Source organism: Mirounga angustirostris, unplaced genomic scaffold, assembly GCF_029215605.1.
Source record: "Mirounga angustirostris isolate CCGP_5_RB_7025 unplaced genomic scaffold, mMirAng1.0.hap1 SCAF_10, whole genome shotgun sequence".
Taxonomy (NCBI): Eukaryota; Metazoa; Chordata; class Mammalia; order Carnivora; family Phocidae; genus Mirounga; species Mirounga angustirostris.
The window spans coordinates 64,740,807-64,761,859 of NW_026991718.1; the positions used below are offsets into that span (position 1 = coordinate 64,740,807).

A 21,053-nucleotide genomic window follows, 5' to 3' on the forward strand; every position below is an offset into this window, starting at 1 on the left:
CAGAAACATGGGAGTAGGAGGAAAATGCATAAAAAGAGGCATAAATATGTGACTAAAAATAGTAGAATCAAATAACTATAGGTTATTTTGTATAGCCGAAGCAGAGATCATATGCTTCTTTTTTTTTTTTAAGATTTCATTTATTTATTTGACAGAGGGATAGAGAGAGAACGCGCAAGTAGGCAGAGCTGCAGGCAGAGGGAGAGAGAGAAGCAGACTCCCTGCCGAGCTGGGGGAGCCTGATGTGGGGCTCGACCCCGGGATCACAACCCGAGCCAAAGGCAGCCACCCAACCGACTGAGCCACCCAGGCACCCCGAGATTATATGCTTCTTGCACATAGGAGATGAGTTTGAAGAGGTGGGGATTGGGAGACTGTCCTTAGATACCATGTTAAGAAGATTGGATTTTTTTCCTGTAGAGACATGTGTTACTTCAGATTCTCTCTGGAGAAACAGAACTACCAAGGGGTGTGTGTGTGTGTGTGTGTGTGTGCATGTGTGTATACAGAGAGAGAGAGAGAGAGATTTATTTTAAGGAATTGGCTCATGAGATTGTGGAGGATTGGCTAGTTTAAAAACTGCTGGGGGCTAGGCCGCCTGGACGCGGAGAAGACAGGAGTAGCGAGCCACTGAATAAGCTTCCAAAATGATGCCCACACCAGTTATCCTGTGGAAAGAGGGGACCAGTGGCTCCCAAGGCATCCCCCAGCTTGTAAGTAACATCAGTGCCTGCCAGGTGATCGTGGAGGCTGTAGGAACCACCCTGAGCCCTCATGGCATGGACAAGCTGATTGTAGATGGCCAAGGCAAAGCAATAATTTCTAATGATGGGGCCACAATTCTGAAACTCCTTGATGTTGTCCATCCTGCAGCAAAGACTTTAGTGGACATTGCCAAATCCCAAGATGCTGAGGTCAGTGATGGTACCACCTCAGTGACCTTCTTGGCTGCAGAGTTTCTGAAGCAAGTGAAACCCTATGTAGAGGAAGGTTTGCACCCACAGATCATCTGAGCTTTCCGTACTGCCACCCAGTTGGCAGTTAACAAGATCAAAGAGGTTGCTATGACTGTGAAGAAGGAAGATAAAGTGGAGCAGAGGAAGCTGCTGGAGAAGTGTGCCATGACCGCTCTGAGCGCCAAGCTGATTTCCCAGCAGAAAGCCTTCTTCACTAAGATGGTGGTGGATGCGGTGATAATGCTGGACGATTTGTTGCAGCTTAAAATGATTGGAATCAAGAAGGTGCAAGGTGGTGTCCTAGAGGAGTCCCAGCTGGTAGCTGGCATCGCATTCAAGAAGACTTTCTCTTATGCTGGGTTTGAAATGCAACCCAAAAAGTACAATAATCCGATGATTGCCCTTTTAAATGTTGAGCTTGAGCTGAAAGCTGAGAAAGATAATGCTGAAATCAGAGTCCACATGGTTGAGGATTATCAGGCAATCGTTGATGCTGAATGGAACATTATGACAAGTTAGAGAGGATGCATCATTCTGGAGCCAAAGTCTCTTGTCCATACTCCCCATCGGGGATGTGGCCACCCAGTACTTTGCCGACAGGGACATGTTCTGTGCTGGCCAAGTGCTGGAGGAGGATCTGAAGAGGACGATGATGGCCTGCAGAGGCTCCATCCAAACGAGTGTGAATGTTCTGTCGTCAGATGTGCTGGGCCGCTGCCAGGTCTTTGAAGAGACCCAGATTGGAGGCGAGAGGTACAATTTCTTCACTAGCTGCCCCAAGGCCAAGACTTGCGCTATCATCCTTCGTGGTGGTGCTGAGCAGTTTATGGAGGAGACAGAGCGGTCCCTGCATGACGCCATCATGATTGCCAGGAGGGCCATCAAGAACGATTCAGTGGTGGCTGGTGGCGGGGCCGTTGAGATGGAGCTCTCCAAGTACCTGCGGGATTACTCAAGGACCATTCCAGGAAAACAGCAGCTGTTGATTGGGGCATATGCCAAGGCCTTGGAAATTATCCCACGCCAGCTGTGTGACAATGCTGGCTTTGATGCCACAAACATCCTCAACAAGCTGCAGGCGTGGCATGCCCAGGGGGGCATGTGGTATGGAGTGGACATCAACAACGAGGACATTGCTGACAACTTCGAGGCCTTCGTGTGGGAGCCAGCCATGGTGCGCATCCGTGCCCTGACCACAGCCTCTGAGGCCGCCTGCCTTATCGTGTCAATAGATGAAACCATCAAAAACCCTCTCTCAACAGTGGACACTCCCCCAGCTGCGGGCCGTGGCCGGGGCCGGGGCTGGGGCCACCCTCATTGAGAGTGGCTGGCAGGCTGGCTGCAGGATGTGCTTACTCTCCCTGTATTGGTCCATTGGTATTATGAGGAAGGGGTAGTAATTAGCCCACTCTGTTCTCACTGGATGTTATTTAAATAAATGTAAGACTTAGGAAAAAAAAAAAACTGATGGGGCAGGGTAGCAGGCTGGCAGGCTGGAGACTCAGGGAATTGCATTGAGTTCAAAGGCAGCGTGCTAGAAGGAGGTCAGCCTTTGTTCCAATAACACCTTCAAATGATTGGATGAAGCCCCCTGACATTATGGAGGGTAATCTGCTTTACTCAAAGTCTATTGATTAATGTGTTCATCTTATCCAAAGAAACACCTTCATAGAACATCCAGAATAATATTTGACCAAATATCTATGCACTATGGTCCATCAAAGTTGACACATAAAATTAAACATCATAACTAGTGTTTCTTAAGCTAGGTCCACAGATATTTTGGGGGGGGGGGTCTGTGGTAATTTAGGAATTTTAATTTTGTGTTTTCATTTCAGTAATTTAAATTCTTTTTTGAGAGGTGCTAATAAAATTCTTTTGCAATGATAATTCACAATTGAGAGATTTTTTTTTTTTTTTCATAGAATAAGACTAGTTTCTTAAGTCACTTTCTCATACTGGGTCTTTGGACTCTTAGGATATCTGTAGAATAATCCGCAGAGATTCTTTTTTTCTTTTTTTTTTTTTTTTAGATTTTATTTATTTGTCAGGGAGAGCACAAGCAGGGGGAGCGGCAGGCAGAGGGAGAAGCAGGCTCCCCGCTGAGCAAGAAGCCTGATGTGGGACTCGATCCCAGGACCCAGGGACCATGACCTGAGCCAAAGGCAGACACTTAACTGACTGAGCCACCCAGGCGTCCCAAATCTTCAGATTCTTGATAATTTTGTTTTTTAAAAAGGTGTCACTACCTTATTCCAGCTTGAAAAACAGTATAATATAGGCTACCCAAATCATAAAAGGAATTGAAACAGATAGCATTTGCATTTTAGAAGGATTTAATTTGGTGCTTAGAGGGGCCAGAATAGAGATAGAAACAGCGTTGATGTTGAAATGATATGGAAGAGAGATAGCACGGAAATAATGGGATTTGGTTACCAATTTGTTATGAAGAATGAGAAAGGGATTACTGGGATGACTACTTTTTACTTGGGTAAGGAGCAGATGGTAGTGCCCTTAGTAAGACATTACAGGATGATGAAACTTGGAGGGGAGGGGAAGTGTAGAAAATAAGTTCTGAGTTAGTTTTGGAGTGTCTGGTGAACAGTGAGAAATATCTTGCGGGCAGGTGGATATACATAGGCTTGGTGCTCAGGGAAAAGTCTAGAATAGAGAGAGATACGGGAATTTGTTTTTAAGTTTGTGATAGAAAAAGACATGGGTGTCAGAAAAAAAGTACAGAAGGGGCCAATGATAGATCCTAGGAAACAGCAACACAGCAACATTAAAAGGCTGGAAATTTGAGGAAAGTAGGAAAATTCACAAGGCTGCTGGGAGGAATCATAAAGGGAGTCAGTTAAAGATGAATGCAAGTATTGTCATGTAAGGTTGATGGCTAATTTGAGATTTGGAAAGCACGTGTTTGTAGTGGAGCCAATCAGCGTAGTTGAATAACTTACCCAGTGATGCTTAGCTGCTCAGAAACTGACAAAAAGATCTGTAGAGTTTACTCAGAACTGGGGATAGACATAGGGCTATCCAGGTGAACAGTTGAAATGAATAGAGTGTGAGCATTAAAATGAGGAGGAAAGCAGGTGTCATCAGGAGAAGGCTGATAGACTGGAGGTCACAGTAGGATGAAGGAAGAGTAGGATTAGAAGAAGTTGAGAAAGGGTGGAATAGGTGGTTGAAGTCAGAGGGGACTTTCAGAATTTGAGATTTTGAAGGTTGCAATTCTGAATGATGATTTAGGGCCAAGGTTAGACCTTGCTAATGGGTGGATAAAATGGAATAGAGTGAAAATAACTAAAGTTGAGAAGGAATTTATTTCCTTATTCTTTGTAAAGTTAGTGATCTCTTGATTAAGACGAGGTAGAAATGAGTATTTTGAAAGCTGGGAAATAACTAACTAATTTTAACAGTTTTATAATTAAAGAAAAAATTAATAGAGGAAGAAGACTAGCAATTTTAAAATTTTATATTAGTATATTGCTTGTTTTAAACATCAAACTTTGTGGAATATCTCCATAGTCTTTCAGGAAATTTGAAACAATGGTGTATTCTTAATGTAATTTACTTTCCTAGTGAAGGCTAGAAAAAGGTGAACTTCACGTTATTATTGACAACATGACTCTTTCCTTTCCTTGGGTGCTAAAGGACCAAGGAAGATAGTTTAGTTTTAGGTGTTGGGTCCTACTCATTGTTTAAGACCTGGATTACTATGGAGTTGTGGAGGATGAGAAATTGTGAGAAAAACCAATGGAGGCAATACTCTATTTTTGCCAAGACTGGTTAAAAAAGGGTAAACCACAGTAAATGCTCCATTAACTTGAATGTTGAGGGAAAATGGAGAGTTGAGTTTTCTCATAATTGAAAGTTATTTTTTTCCAACTCTATATTTTACATCTTTGCAAATGAATTAAACTATTTCCACATGTCATTTATTTTAAACGTAGGTCTTTGTGTTAAGTATTGAATATATATAATTAAGATGAATCTATAATGAATGGTGAATGATCCCAAGTATGTATTTGAAAGCAAATCTCTTGTTATTAGCTAGGGTTTGTTTTTTTTTTAATTTGTGTGAATTTTGTATTTTGTTATTTTGTTTGTTTGGTTTTTTTTTTTTTGAGTGAGTGAGAGAGAGAATGTGTATGTTAGTGTGAGTAGATTAGGGAGCCGTACCGTTTAGAAGTTAGTTAGTAGTTAGGTTTGGGGGCACCTGGGTGGCTCAGTTGATTAAACATCTGCCTTCAGCTCAGGTCATGATCCCAGCGTCCTGGGATGGAGTACCTCACTGGGCTCCCTGCTGAGCAGGTAGCCGGCTTCTCCTTCTGCCCCTCCCCCTGCCCATGCACTCTCGCTTTCAGTCTCTCAAATAAATAAATAATCTTTATTAAAAAAAAAAGTTAGGCTTGGCCTCTAGAGGTATAGATAGGGAAATCAAGGGGGAGGAAGTTAGATTTTTTCTTTTAAGATTTTATTTATTTGGTTGAGAGAGAGAGAATAGGTGCATGCGCAGGAGAGCAAGGCAGGAGAGGGAGAGGGACAGGCCAGCTCTACACTGAGTGTGGTGCCCAGTGCGGGTCTTGATGCAGGGTTCAATCCCAGGACTCTGAGATCATGACCTGAACTGAAATCAAGAGTCGGACACTTAACCCACTGAGCCACCAGGCGCCCCAGGAAATTAGATTTAATTCAAACCTTGAAGAATGATTGGGCTTGGGCAGCCATAGATGAGGAGAGGAGGGTATTTAAAGCTGGGGAATCAACATGAGGAAAAAAGCATATTATATTTATGATTTAGGAGGTGGTGAGGAGACTAGCCTTGGTAGAGGATCCATCCAGGTTGGGAAATAGAATATAAATTTACAAAGACAGAGTAGATTAGATTATGGGAAACTTGAAAAATAACCAGTATAATTTAGGCTGCACATGGCAGGCATTGTAGAGCCATTTAAAGGTACTTGTTAGGGAATTAAAAATATTAGGAAAATCACCTTGCCATTAGTTTGTAGAATAGGTTGAATATGGACTTTATTTGTTCATCCAATATTTATTAAGCATACACTATATATACTATTGCCCATACTGAGAATACATCAGCAAATCAGTGAAACTTATATTGTGTTAGTGCTTGGAACAAAGATGAGGAATAAGCAGGAACAAGTAGGTGTTAGTAGAAGATAGATGGGTAGTGATGGATAGCATTCTGTCCTATGGTGGTGAGGTTCTAGTCAGGTAGGATATATGAGTGGAGAAGAAGGAAGCAAATTCAAGAACTTGCCAAGGAATTGATGGAATTCTAGGTAATAGTGCGTGAAAGGGAAGAATGAAAGGTGATATGCCAAGGTTAAAGCTAGGCAGACGGAATTAAAATTATGTATTTCTAGGAAAGAGGATGTTAAGTTTGGATACTTAATTTTGCGTGAGAAAATAAGGACATTTATTTTATTACTTGCAACTGAAAACATTTAAATGTGCAGTATAGCAATGTGTTTTGACACTGATGCCTAATTTTATATGAGAAACATTTCAATAGCTATGTATTTGTACTCTTGTTTACATTTTCATTACTGTTAGTACGTATTTCATTTTTTTATTTAGTGAAATAGTTTTGAGGATGTGTTATTATAGTTCTTTTGGACTACCAGAATGCTTTAAAGTCTGCATTTATAGGATCTAACTTATCTAGGAGATTTAACAATTCCCAAAAAATTAAGTTGCATTTTAACTACTCAGTTGTTAGAATTTAGCCATCTTTGTGTTATACTTCTATTAACTATAACGATTCAAAGTTTTTGTCTTTGCTTATAGAAAGAGCTCAGGCCAGTGTTTTTGGGCAGTGCTGTTCTCAATAAATTTTTCTGTTATCTGAGAGTATTCATATAATTGCTCTGTTTTAGACTTAATTCTGAAAAATAGTGTTACTGAGTTATTTATTCTGGAAGAGAATTTTGGTCTTTGTATAATTCTCCAGAAGTTTTGTTTTTATTTTTGTTTTAATTCTGCAATGCATAAATTAAGTCCAGTATTTATTGAGTGCTGCCCATTTTTCTTTTAAATATCCCATTATCGGACGCCTGGGTGGCTCAGTTGGTTAAGTGACTGCCTTCGGCTCAGGTCATGATCCTGGAGTCCCTGGATCGAGTCCCGCATCGGGCTCCCTGCTCGGCAGGGAGTCTGCTTCTCCCTCTGACCCTCCCCCGTCTCATGTGCTCTCTCTCTCCTCTCATCCTCTCTCTCAAATAAATAAATAAAATCTTAAAAATAAATAAATAAATAAATAAATAAATAAATGTCCCATTATCCATGAACTTTGCATTCGTGGCTGCTTTCAAAATATTCTAAAGTCTTACTTCGTTTATTCCTCTGTCTTCTAAGAACCAGGGACCTATTTTATTAAATTGGAGGTCCCTAAAACAGTTTAGTTCTCTTGAGCCATTTGTAGACCATGCTGCAAAGTCTTTAACTTGTCTATTAATAATTCCTCACTTCCCTACTTGTGTACCTCTCCTCTACCTTGGTTTTCAGTTCATCACAGCTTTTCCAATACAGTACTTGGTTTGTATATGTGGGGTTTTTTTCTTTTCTATTTTACTACTACTTTTTTATTGTATTCTTTCATTGCTGTCTGTTTTTAGCAATGCTTTTTTATTGGGTTATCTTTTTCCCCCCTTTAATTGGTCGGCTTATAATGGAGTTTGTGATCTCTTTGGAGCACTTTTATGGTACACTGAAATGGGCAAATTAAACCAATATAGTGGTAATTTTATTCTGTTCCTAATGGAATTCTTATTCTTAGAGTAATTCTGTATAGGGACTTTATTTTTAATATTAGAGAAACTGATGATGCAAAAAGATTTTCTTGGGATGCCTGGGTGGCTCAGTCTGTTAGTAGTGCTCAGGAGAAATTTATAGCATTAAAAGCATATATTTAAAGGACGCCTGGGTGGCTCAGTCCGTGAAACATCTGCCTTTGGCTCAGGTCATGATCCCAGGGTCTTGGGATCGAGTCCTGCATTGGGCTCCTTGCTCAGCGGGGAGTCTGCTTCTCCCTCTGCCTGCTGTTCCCCCTGCTTGTGCTCTCTCTCTCTCTGACAAATAAGTCTTTTTAAGAAAAAGATTTTCTTACTGAATTTTAAAACTTCTTATTTAAGGTAAATTTCTATGACTGTATATTTTGTTAATTAGAAGAGATTGTACTTTGGAAAATACTTTTTAAAGGTTTTTTTGTGTTTTTTTTTTTTTAATTTTAGAGGGCTTTCTTGCATCTCAGGAATGACCATTATACCTGTCACTGGTGATTAATCAAGTGAACTATTGAAATTATCCTGGGAGGCTTAATGGACTTCAGAAATCCTTTCTCTCTTGAATTGATAGTATGTGAGTGAAAGCTGTACTAGTCAAATCTATCACTGATTAAGTAAAATAGCTAATTATGTATCAGCTCAGTTTGAGATTTCTTGAGTCTCTAGAACTGATTGGATTTGGAGCAAATACTACCCCAAAATACCGACTAAAACAAATTTAAACATACCCCTCTGACCCTGTGATAAGGTTTGAGGACAATGGGTGAAGGTTCTATCACAGATCAGTGATCCTTGTCGGTGCTATAAACTTTTAGTTACTGGCCATGTGGTTGACCACCATATAAAAGAAGGTTCTCTTACTTTATGAAGACACTGATTATCCATAATACCAAATCCTCAGGTCTCTATACCAAGAACAGGAATTGGTTTGCCTAATACAGTGGATCTCAAAGTGAGACCTAACAGACCCCTGCCAGTCTGCGAGGTCAAAATTATTTTTATATAATATTAAGATGTCATCTGCCTTTTTTGCCTGTGTTGGAAAAAAAATGATAGTGCAAAAGCAGTGGGTGAAACTGCTGACACCTTAGCACAAATCGAGGAGTGGTACCAAGTTGTACTGATAGTCATTGCATTCTTCACACTGTGTACTTAGAGGAAAAAGAAATCGAGTTTCACTTTAAAATGTTCTTGGTGAAGCAGTAAAAGTTATTGTATTGAGTCTTGACCCTCGCATGTATTTGTTTTTAATATTAATTTAATATTAATATTAGGACAAAATGGGAAGTATGCATAAAACACTTCTGTTGCATAATAAAGTCATGTTAATATATATGAAAATATCCTATAGATATATACAAGATTATATAATACTAGGTTTTATTGTTTGCCATCATGTGCAGTGACTGATGTGAGAAAGGAGAGAAATTAAGGTGAAGGGATACTTTTTTAAAAACCACTTATTTGCCTGATATTCTCAAGGTAGAGATATCTTACTATTTGGATAACCCTATATGGTGATGATGCTTACCCAGTTAATTATTTTTCATAAGGCAATCATTCTGGTATATGCACATTTGAAGTTAAATAGGCAAATACTTATTTCACATGTTTCATAGTGACATGCAAATGTTATGCAGTTACATGTTACCATATAAAATATCTCAAAAATTAAAAAAAAAAACCTGTTACAGCTAGTTTTATATTAGAATGGCATGATCAAAAACATGAGCACATGTAGTTGTTAAGCACCAACACTAAACAGATGGTCCAGGAGGATGCATAACAGGCTTGCAGTCTGGGTAGAAGAGCATAAAGCCATTAAAACTATCAGGTTTCTGTTTCTCATAGATATTAGTCAATGAATAAGTAAAGACATGGTCCTTGGTTATACAAGGACCAAAAGTCTTAGAACATTAGTGTTGCAGAATTACTAACTTTCTCTTCATCTTTTACCCTAATTTTAAAATTACTGTATACAGTGGTAGATACTGTTGCCTGCTTATTGAAATTAATGCATCTTGTCATAAGTAGGTCATTTATAAATGTGCAATTGCTTAAGGCCCTCTTTTACTGCCATGTTGCGTTTAACTTCTGGCTGGACAGATTTGAACTATATTGCTAGGCTATTTGCCTCTAAAGCATTTCTCAGTTTTCATCTTATAAAAGCAAATGGTTGATCTGTCATTATGTTGGCTTGGAAATAGTTATGTATGATTAGAAAGTTACTTGCTCACATTTCATATGTGTATCATTCAGTAGCTCTTATTTTAGAAAAAGGTCTTTCTGAAGATAAATTCTAAAAAAAAAAATGCTGTCAAAAAGAGTTTAATCAAAACTGCATTAATCATGACTCTATATTCTGAATTAATCTTTGGCATTTTAAGTAGTAAACATGAAGGAAAGACAGAGTATTTAAAATATTTAATAGACTATAATTTCTTTTTAGAGAATTCTGGGTTCATACTCTACCCAGTTTGTTTAAATTACTGTACTGTGACTTTTATTGTAAAAAAAAAAAAGAACCTTAAAATACAAGCAGGAATGTAGTGCTTTCTGACTTTACATGGAATGCATACCTTTTACAGATGAAATTTTTTTTATTGTTTTATTTTCTTATGTTTATTCATAGTCTGACAAATGTCTTAGGACTCTGAATCTCTTGCACTGAATTCGGCATGTATAGCCTCATTAAGTGCTTCAGCTAAGTAATAGATACCATTACTTTTTTCCTAGAAGTAAATAAAATGGACAGGCTTCATGAAACTATTTTTTTATGAGTATCTTTACTCTCTTTAAAAAATACTTTACGTAGTTAAAAGAATTAGTTAATACTAAAAGATTCATAGTGGGGGCTCCTGGTTGACTCTGTCTATTAAGCATCTGCCTTTGGCTCAGGTCCTGATCTCAGGGTCCTGGGATGGAGCCCCCCCTAGTCCTTTGGCTCCCTGCTCAGCAATGAGTCTGCTTCTCCCTATCCCTCTGCCCTCCCCCTGACCCAACTAGTGCATGCAGTGCTCACTCGCGCTCTCTCAAATAAATAAAATCTTTAAAAAGAATAATAAATAAAAGGTTAATAGTGAAAAATGCTAATCCGTGCCCTAACTTACCTCTCAGTTCTGTTTCTTAGAGTAAAAACTTAACTTTTAAAAAGCAATTTCTGGGGCGCCTGGGTGGCTCAGTTGGTTAAGCGACTGCCTTCGGCTCAGGTCATGATCCTGGAGTCCTGGGATCGAGTCCCGCATCGGGCTCCCTGCTCGGCGGGGAGTCTGCTTCTCCCTCTGACCCTCCCCCGCTCATGTGCTCTCTCTCTCATTCTCTCTGTCAAATAAATAAATAAAATCTTTAAAAAAAAAAATAAAAAGCAATTTCTGATGTCATTTAGTCCCATTTATAGTGATAATGTCCCCACCCTCATATTTCTTGATTTATCCCTTTTAAAGACATTGTATGTTGACTTCTGGATAATGGTAGATGAGATTTGAACTTTTTTATTTTTTTTTTGGCCATTTCTATGTCTTCTTATCCTGTCCTTTTAATATATTTATTACAAGTTTAGTCAAATCAGTAATCAGTATTCACATTAGTATAACTGTATAATGTTTTCTGCAGAACCTACGTTTTTCTTTAAAAAAAAACTTTTCTGAAGTTACTAATTTCCTTGATGTACGTAATTTTCAGTAAGTCTATCCTTAAATAATCAGCTATCTTCCATTGGAGCGGAGATTAGGACTTTTCAGGCAGTTTCACCTTAGGGTAGTCCATCCCTCTCACATAAAGAGATTGCATTCCTGGGGTGAAAGAGCCTGTTTTCCGTGATCCTAACATATGTCATTATGACCCTAACTCAAATTAGGCATGAATCAAATGGGAAACCCAAGCCTTGTAGTTGAAAGTTTATTGCTCTCTATGTCCGTGCTTAAAGTGCTTAGCAGTTATTCTGGTCTCCCAAGTCCAGAAAGTTTATGGATAGGCTGTGATATATATTCAGATTCTAAACTAGTAAGAACTTCCAGTTTTGTTTGCATACTAAATTAACTCTCAGTAGGTACAGTGTGGATTAGAAACTGAAACTGAGACTTTGAGTACCTAGTATCAGCCTGTTCTACCAAAGAACTGCGCTATCATTTGGATTTCCAAATGAGTCTACTAGATCATAGAAATCCCCTCAAATCCCATGTACTCACAGCAAAGATTTGTAAACACAAAGCAGGAAACTTTTTTTAAAAAGATGGCAGGAAACTTTCATTCCCCTATCTTTAATAATCTGTTGAATATGAGGTTAATTTTAGGTGTTGAAGTACTTTTCTGCAAATTTTTCAAAATACTTTCTCTTGCTTTTCTAAGTTGCATTTTTTAGTTTTTCCCAGATTGCTGAAATAATTTCATCTGATATCCTTAGTGTATAAAAACTAAACTATTCTCTCTTTTTATATTCAGGATTGTCTTAATAGTTTCAAGGAATCTTTCTCAAAGGCTGAAAAACTTAATATTAAACTTATAAATAAAATTTTCTTTACAAAAAGATCTTAAAGATTCTGAGCAAACCAGAATTCTAAATTCTTAAAGCTTGCTAATTCTTAGAACAGCTTTATTATACAAAGGAGGCCAAAGGCTTTTCTGGCAACTGGATACATTTTGAAATACCATGTGCAGAATGTTGGGCATAAAAATTTTTTGAAGAACCTTTAAAACTTTAAGAAATATATCAACTTAAAGAATGCAGAGAAATGTGGTAACAACTGTCAGGGAGAAAGGTAATATTTATATTATAAAATTTGTTAAAGTGGGAATGAAATCACTCGTGTTTATTAGAATATCATGCATCCATTTTAAAGTATAATCCAAATTATATATTATCATGTAATAATGGGCTTGCACTATAAATTTGTACAGTTATTTAATCTAAAAATACTTTTTTTTTTTTAATTTTACTTATTTGAGAGAGAGAGCATGAGTAGGGGAGAGGCAGAGGGGGAGGGAGAGGCAGACTCCCCTCACGCAGGGTTCAATCCCAGGACCTGGAGATCATGACCTGAGCTGAAGGCAGAGGCTGAACCATCTGAGCCACCCAGCACCCCAGTTTATATATACTTTTAGTAGTAATATTGTAATTTTTTCTTTTTCTTTTTTAAAAGATTTTATTTATTTGTCAGAGAGCACAAGAAAGGGGGGGCGGCAGGCAGAGCAAGCAGAAGGAAAAGCAGGCTCCCTGCCAAGCAAGGAGCCTGATGTGGGACTCAATCCTAAGACCCTGGGAACATCACCTGAGCCGAAGGCAGACACTTAACCGACTGAGCCACCCGGCCATCCCAATATTGAAATCTTTCTTAAACATTTGTTGTCAGAATTAAATGTCTGGGTTTATTAAAATATCAAAGTGTTTTTTAGGTCTGTTATCAGTGTATGACTAGGAGGCAGTCGCAGGTGAGAGGTAGGTAAGGGGATTCAAATATAGAGTAAGGAAAATAAAAACAAAAAGATAGAAGGCTAGAGAGATATTTACTGAATCTCTTATGATTGCAAGTGAAAATTACATAATTGTAGGTTTACCTAACATTTTTGTTACTAGGGTTGTTCTTACTCTCCTCTCCCAATTACAATTATCTGTATACTTTTCTCTACAATGATAGATTGACTAAACTATGCTTTTACACATTAAGTAATATGGCCACAGTAGGTATTCAATGATTATTTGTTTAACTTACTAAGTGTATCAGAGTTGATTAAAAAAACAAGATTTTCCCTTCAGCATTCTGAGTTTTTAAACATGACTACCTGACTATGCTGCTGTTGGTCTTTGTTTGCCATCACACATAATCTGACTTCTGCAATACAGTGTCCTTGTTTTTCTAAGTAGCTAGTTCTGGTTGGTGCTTTTACCTCGGAGGCCTACTTTTCTAGTTATACTCATTTGCCTTGGGCTACTCATTAATTCCCTTACACTAAGCATAAATCAGTCACAGGTCAGATTTGGCCTGCCTTACTACTATTCTTCCTTGTTCTGTAGATCTCAAATTGTAGGTTAGAACTCTTATTCAGCTGATCTCTGGGGCACAAACCTTCCTAGGGAGAATCTATTCCGGGCTGCCAAATGAGTTGTTAGCTTGGAGAATGTCACCTCATAACTCTTATTAGGAAGCAACTGTTTTTGAAACACTATGCTTAGTCTCAGATTATTTATTATTTTTATTTATTCAAACAACTTTGTTAGAATATATGCTAATTTTTAGAGATAAAAATGTGAATATGATATGATTTCTGCTGTCAAGGTACTTAAGTCAAGTGAGAAAGTGAAAAGTATAAAGATAATTAAATATTAGAAGGCCTATGATAGAGTATGTACCAAAAAGGGGGAATGGTTGTTATACTATTTAATCAGTCTATACTGTTTATTGTGAGGATGACTCAGTATTAGAAGATGTAGCAATGTAACTAACTACATTAACATATTAAAGAAGAAGAATAGATGTAGGAAAAATTGGGTAAGTCAGCACCCATTCAGATACTGAGTAAAGAATAGGAGGGAACTTAACTTTTTTTGATTAGTGATGTTAAGTACCTTTTACTGTACCTATTAGCCCTTTGTAGTTCTTTTTTAGAAAAATGCCTGCTCAGTTCCTCTGCCCATTTTAAAATCAAAGTGTTTGGTTTTTGCTTTTGAGTTGTATGAGTTTTTTATATATTTTGGATATTAACCCCTTATCAGATATATGATTTGAAAATATTTTCTCCCATTCCCTAGGTTACCTTTTTATTTTGTTGATGGTTTCCTTTGCTGTGCAGAAGCTTTTTAGTTTTATGTAGTCACACTCGTTTATTTTTGCTTATATTGCCTTTGCTTTTGGTGTCATTGAATTTTACATTCTTAACCATGGTCTATTTTTCCTCAGTTTCTGCTACCTCAGAATCATTCAACCATTTGCTTTCATTGAATCTGTAAAGTTTACCCAAGATTAGAGTATTAACCCATGTCATGACTGCATTCTTTATTTCCTGTGGGACAGTGCCCGCTCAAAGATAGTCCCCGTTACTCAGTGAGGAGATACAGCATTTCTTGGTTATTAGCTCATATTTTACATTTTTGGTTTAAATAGATTTATTTTGGGTGATGAAATATATATGTTCAAAGGAACTAAGAGGTTATTCATCCCAGGAAGGTAGAGAAACAAAATGAGAATGAAGGGCAATATGTGACTTATGTTTCTGATTTACTTTGCCATTGTCTTAGAAATGTCAAAGGCATTTATATTAATTAGAAGCATAGAACACATGTCAAAAAAATCATCTTCCTTTGGATTATCTCTGTTAATGCATATGGTTACACAATTTTCTTAAAGAAAAAATGTTTTTTATGGTTATTTTCAGTCATCTGTTGGTTGACAGGTATACTGTAATATAATTTTAGTTTAAAGCATCTTTTTTTAATTTCTTACAGTAATCCTAAATCGGAGAGTCAGAGAGTAAATAAAAAAGTCAACAATGATGCCTCACTTAGAATTCATAATCTTTCCATTTTGGTGAGACAGATAAAATTTTATTACCAGGTAAGTGATCCTTTTTTTTTTCATTTAGTATTTTAATAAATGCTTGTGTATTCACATTTTTGTGTAATAACAAAAGGTGAGTATCACTCACCTAACATATACTAAATGCTTATTATGTGCCAGATACTGGTTTATTTGCTGGAGATAAAGCAGTATTGATATAATTTATTTCTAATGCAATATTAAAGATACAAGCAAGCACTTCATAATTATCTAATTTTAAAAATAATTATTGTATTTTATGAATTTTTAAAACCAGTTCTCAGTTTCTGAGAGTTTGAATAATGCAACACTTTGTTAAGCTACTTGAATTATACCTTTGAAAAGTATACTTTTTGTTGTCCTTTTTAAAACTTAAATTGGATGCATATTTCAGAGTTTAAATATGAGCATTCTTCAGGCTATCACTATACCTCTAAGAATCACTATAGCTGCATCACACAAATTTTGGTATGTTGTATTTTTTAAAATGTTTATTTTTGTACATTTTCTCATTTTTGTTGTGGTTTCTTATTCCACTTGAGTTATTTAGAAGTATGCCTTTAGATTTTGGAACATAAAGTATTTTTCAAGCAGTCTTTTTTTGGTTTTTATTTTTGATTAAAGAATATGGTTTGTGTGATACGTGATTCTTTGACATTTGTTAATAATTACTTGTCTTGGCCTATTATGTTGTCAGTTTTTATTAAGGTTTGATGTGTGCTTCAGAAAGATAGGTATTGTCCAGTTGTTTGGGTGCAGAGTCAGAGCAAGCTTGTTTGTTAATTGCATTTTTCAGCCTTTTGTGACCTGATTAATTTTGTCTCTTGAGGGGCGCCTGGGTGGCTCAGTCGGATCGAGCCCCACATCGGGCTCCCTGCTCGGCGGGAGGCCTGCTTCTCCCTCTCACACTCCCCCTGCTTGTGTTCCTGCACTCGCTGTGTTTCTCTCTGTCAAATAAATAAATAAAATCTTAATTTTGTCTCTTGATCTATCAGTTGAGAAAGGTAAGTTGGAGTTTCCCATTATGATGATAGATTTGTCCAGTTTGCCTTTATCCACTTGAAAGCTATGTGACTAAATGCAAATGAGTTTTAAATTTTTTAATTATTATGGAGAATGATACCATTTATAAGTAATTGTTTCCACATATTTTTTTTCTACTGGTTTAAATCTTTTTCACCCTCCTTCTGTTTTTTTGAAGGCCATTTGAAATTACACCTTCCATTCTTACCCTAGCAAAGGCCAAAGTTAATATCTTTACTCTTTTATGGAATAGTACTATGATCTTAGAATACTTTAACTCATTATTCCCCTTTATGATTTTTTTAAGCTCTTGTATTTTAGTTCTTTTTTTTTAAACCCCATAAATAAGATATTAAAAGTACTGTTAAATAAATAGAATCAGTGTTCCTTTAGATCAAGCTATGTGTTTTTCCCCCCCCGCTCATGATTCTTTTTTTTTCTTTTCATGATTTTCTTTTGTATCTCAGAAGTATCTTTGGTATCATTTTCTTACTGAAGTATATCCTTTAAATGTTTATTTAGAGATGGTAAATTTAGAGATGTTTATTTAGAGAGGGCTTTTTGATGGTAAAGTTTCTCAGTGTTTACTTGTCTGAGAATGCCTTTATTTTACCCTTGTTCTTGAAAGATAGTTTTATTGGGTATGCAGTTATTTGTTAACAATTAGTTTTATCTCTATCTTTTGCAGATTTTATTCTTCTATCTTGGGATTCCTTTTTGTTCTGGAGAAGTCAGCTATCAGTCTAATTTTTATTCTTAGGTTAAACTGTCTTTTTTCTCTTTTGGCTGCTAATATTCTCTTCTGAAGTCTCTTTCCTATTCTATTCTTCAGATATTATTATTATATGTTTATTAGACTTTCTTATTCTATCCCCCATGTTTGTTAAACTTTCTTTTTACCTTATCAAACTTGTGCTGTATTCTGAGTATTTTTTTCAGGACTGTCTCTCCAGTTTGCTAATTTGCCTCTAATATGTGTCAGATCTTCTGTTTAACCCACTGATTAACTTTTGACTCAGTAATTGTATCTTTCCTTTGGAGAAGGTCTGTTTGAATCCTTTTATCTTTGCTTTTTTGTTTTGTTTATCAATCTTTTAATTCCTTATTTCTTTAGAAATTAAAACACTTTTCTATTTTAGATTTTATGCCTGACAGTTCCAAAATCTGAAGTCAGATCTGTGGGAATCTGAATATACCTTTTGTTTTCAGCTTGCTATTTCTCCTGGTAGTGGTGGCAGCAGTGACAGCAGTGTGTGTGTGTGTGTGTGTGTGTGTGTGTGTGTGTTAGTTGTGACCTTATTTAGGGTGGAAGGGGATTTATCTGTGGGAATACTTTTGTGTCTGGGCCAAGGATGTATTGCTCCAGAGAGGATTTGTTTCATTTGTGCAACCAACCAGAACCACTTTAATTTATTTTAAGTAGCTCTATGTTATTTTAGAAGCAATACTTACATACTGTAGAAAACTGGAAAAAATGAGAAAATACAAACATAGTTCCAGTGTCTGGAGATTACCACTATTAGCATCTGAATATATGTATTTCTGGATCTCTTTCTCTGCATTTAATGGTTATGTAAATTATGTATTTATGTGTTTGTATTTTTTTTTTTTTAAGCTGGTACTACATTATTGCAAATCCTTAGGGAAATAAACCCTCCTCAGTCTCTACTAAAGGCCAAGAAAAACATCTTATTTCTTGTCTTCCTTTGTAGGGTTCAGTTTTTTTTCTGTTTTATCTTTTAACTGAGGATTACCTTTTTATTTATTTTTTTAGTTCAGTCGTTTGAAAAGAATTTTTTAAAAATTATCCAGCATTTTTGGATTCCTTCCTTCCTTTCTAATATCTAGTACTCCCCCTTGTTGCCAGAAATAAGTCTGTGCTAGATTTTTTAATAAACTTTTTGTATTATTTGCCAATATTCCAGCTATCATCTTCCTGAAGTTGATTTGAGTAAATAAAACTTCTATTTTGTCTTTTAATGTTGTTTCATATCAGTATTTTTAGATTTGAAACAAATGAGTAAGTAAATTAAGTGATACAGTGATTTATTTTGGCAGTCATCAGTGCCGTTCTTATTAAAACAATGCTAGATTTTTGGTTTTATATTGTCTTTAGGGAGATGGAGATTTGCCTTGAAAATTTCAGTGAGATTCCTTGGAAGGCAAAGGGATTTCTGCACTAGAATCTTAAATCAGTTGTCAATGCAACCTAATTCTGTATGGTATACTATTGCTTTTGGGGTTTTTTTTTTAACAGCTTTATTGAGATACAGTTCATATACTGTACAATTAGCCCATTTAAAATGTCCAATTCAGTGGTTTTTAGTATATTTAGAGAGTTGTGCTGGCATCAGTACAACCAATTTTAGAACAATTTTGTCACCCCAAAAAGAAACCCTGTATCTGTAAGCAGTTACTCCTATTTTCCCTATCCTGCATATACATATACCACCACCCACTACCACTACCCCAGTGTTAGGCAACGCTAAAATCTATTTTTGTCTCCATAGATTTGCCTCTTCTGGACATTTCTTAAAAATGGAATTATACACTATGTGGTCTTTTGTTACTGACTTCTTTTACCTAGCATAATGATGTCAAGGTTCATTCATGTTGTGTGTAATATTTTTCATTAAACTACTGTTACCTTATTTTTTGTCTTCCTCCTGCCTAAAGCCAGGTGTTGAAATTACCTTTTATTAATCATGTTATAGTCATCAAGAAATTTGGGGAAGAGCCAATTATGAAATCCATCAGTTCCAGCAGTTTAGATAAGTGGTTCTCAGCGGAGGGTACTTTTATCCCCTTGGGGACATTTGGCAGTGACTAGAGACATTTTTGGTTGTCACACATAGGAATACTACTGGTATGTAGTGGGTAGAAGCCAGGAATGCAGCTAAGTATACTGTGATGCACGGCACAGTTTCCTAAAACTAAGAATTATCCAGCCCAAAATGTTAATAGTGCCCAAATTGAGAAGTCCAAATGTTTATAATGCCAGGTGATTTTAGTACTAACATTTTGACTTGTGTTAGTTGTCACCATTTTTCTAGACACATCTGTAAATATTTGCTGGGTGACCAGTTATATCCTTTTCATTAATCTAAGTTTGAATGCCAATGGACGACCTTAGGGCTAGAAGTGATTGAATATCTTAACATTTTGTCAGTATTGTTTCAGATATTTTTTTTTTTTTAAGATTTTATTTATTTATTTGACAGAGAGAGACACAGCGAGAGAGGGAATACAAGCAGGGGGAGTGGAAGAGGGAGAAGCAGGCTTCCCGCTGAGCAGGGAGCCCGATGCTGGGCTCGATCCCAGGACCCTGGGATCATGACCTGAGCCGAAGGCAGAGCTTAACGACTGAGCCACCCAGGCGCCCCTGTTTCAGATATTTAAAACACAAAATATTCTGAAGGTTGAAATTCTCCTTGTATCATTCCCTTGTGTTTTTCCTTCAGAACCAGTTTACAAAACCATTTCTTCCATCAACCCAGTTTTTCATATTCTTAGATAAAATGTTTCCAAGACACTTCTAAAGTATCTTCAGCAATAGATCGACTGTCTTCTTTACACGATTGATTTACTCAGTTTTTTTCCTCATGTATGTAACCAAGACACTCATGGCCAGATTTCAAGTTAAAGTCTAAATCAGTGCAGTTCTTGTCACCTGTTAAATTACCTATCTGTTGAAAAAATCAGATTTCCCCCCCAAATTTATTGAAACTATTAAAAATGTTTTATATCTCATACACTCCTCAGAAAAAGTATTGAGGTGGAATATTTTAGCACATTATGGAGGTTCTGATTCACAAAAGGAAAGTGAATTTGGGTAGGTTAAAATTCACAAGTGTGTGTCTCCAATTTTTTTTTTAATGGGTTGGTAAGAATCAGGGTCATCTTGCAGAAATGATTCCCAGGGAGAAAAGAAAAGTGACAGATACCTTGAGATGATTGTTAGTGGAAGGAGTTATTTCATTATATCTTTTCAGTAATGATAGGTAAATTTAAGTGTCAGTATTCTTCCATTTTTCATTTTATTGATTTAGAATATGTAAAAGCTCAGTAAAAATTGTAATGTCATTCAGATTTCCCCTCTGTTCTGCTACTTGTAATTGCATGCCAGGGCATTGGGGCTACAGTGGTGAGCACAACAAGCAAAGTCCCTATTCTCATGGAACTTACAGTTTTATTAGAGGGAAAATAGATGAGTAAATAAATAAATATATAATTTTGATTGTGATAAATAAAAACAATGTACGAGGTAATGTACGAGGTCTTGAGAGAAATAACTGGTAAGATTGGATTATGAGAAGTTGATTGAATATACACTTCTTCATGTTTAAGTGGCAACTCAGACCTTTTCAAATAATCACTTGATCCATATATAGCAAACATTTCTTTTTGTCTTGCCAATGAATACTGGAAAATTTTCAAGTCAGAAATAAGGAAGTTAGAGCTATTATGTAAAACTACCTAGTCTCTGGGTTTTTTTTTTTTTAAGTTATTTTTATTCCTGTGAATGAGGGAGAGATAGTGAATTTGATTATCAGAGACACAATTTACAAGTAAAAATCTTAGTCCATTTTTAGAATTCTGTCAGCAGCTAGTGATTGCCTTGACTACTCTGGCTGCAGTTTAAATAAGTACTAAAAGAAGCAAGGTGGTTCTTCAACCACCATTAAAATAATAAGCTGAATCATTTGAGGCTCAGAAAGAAAAGAACAATTTACTAT

At 36.5% G+C, this 21,053-nt stretch overlaps 2 protein-coding genes across 7 annotated transcripts in view; both read left to right on the plus strand.

Moving 5' to 3' along the window:
- Positions 1-21,053, plus strand: part of CCDC88A (coiled-coil domain containing 88A) — a 121,697-nt gene that overhangs the window by 10,505 nt on the left and 90,139 nt on the right. For all 6 annotated transcript variants that reach the window (XM_064572495.1, XM_064572496.1, XM_064572493.1 and 3 more), the window contains exon 3: positions 15,204-15,312. In XM_064572495.1, the coding sequence (XP_064428565.1) occupies positions 15,204-15,312 (109 nt within the window). The remainder of the gene's footprint in view (positions 1-15,203; positions 15,313-21,053) is intronic.
- Positions 242-2,493, plus strand: LOC123851296 (T-complex protein 1 subunit eta-like). The gene is given in 3 exon segments (XM_045884973.3): positions 242-1,458; positions 1,461-1,502; positions 1,505-2,493. Coding segments are annotated over 3 exon segments (1,626 nt in total). The 5' UTR covers positions 242-647; the 3' UTR covers positions 2,278-2,493.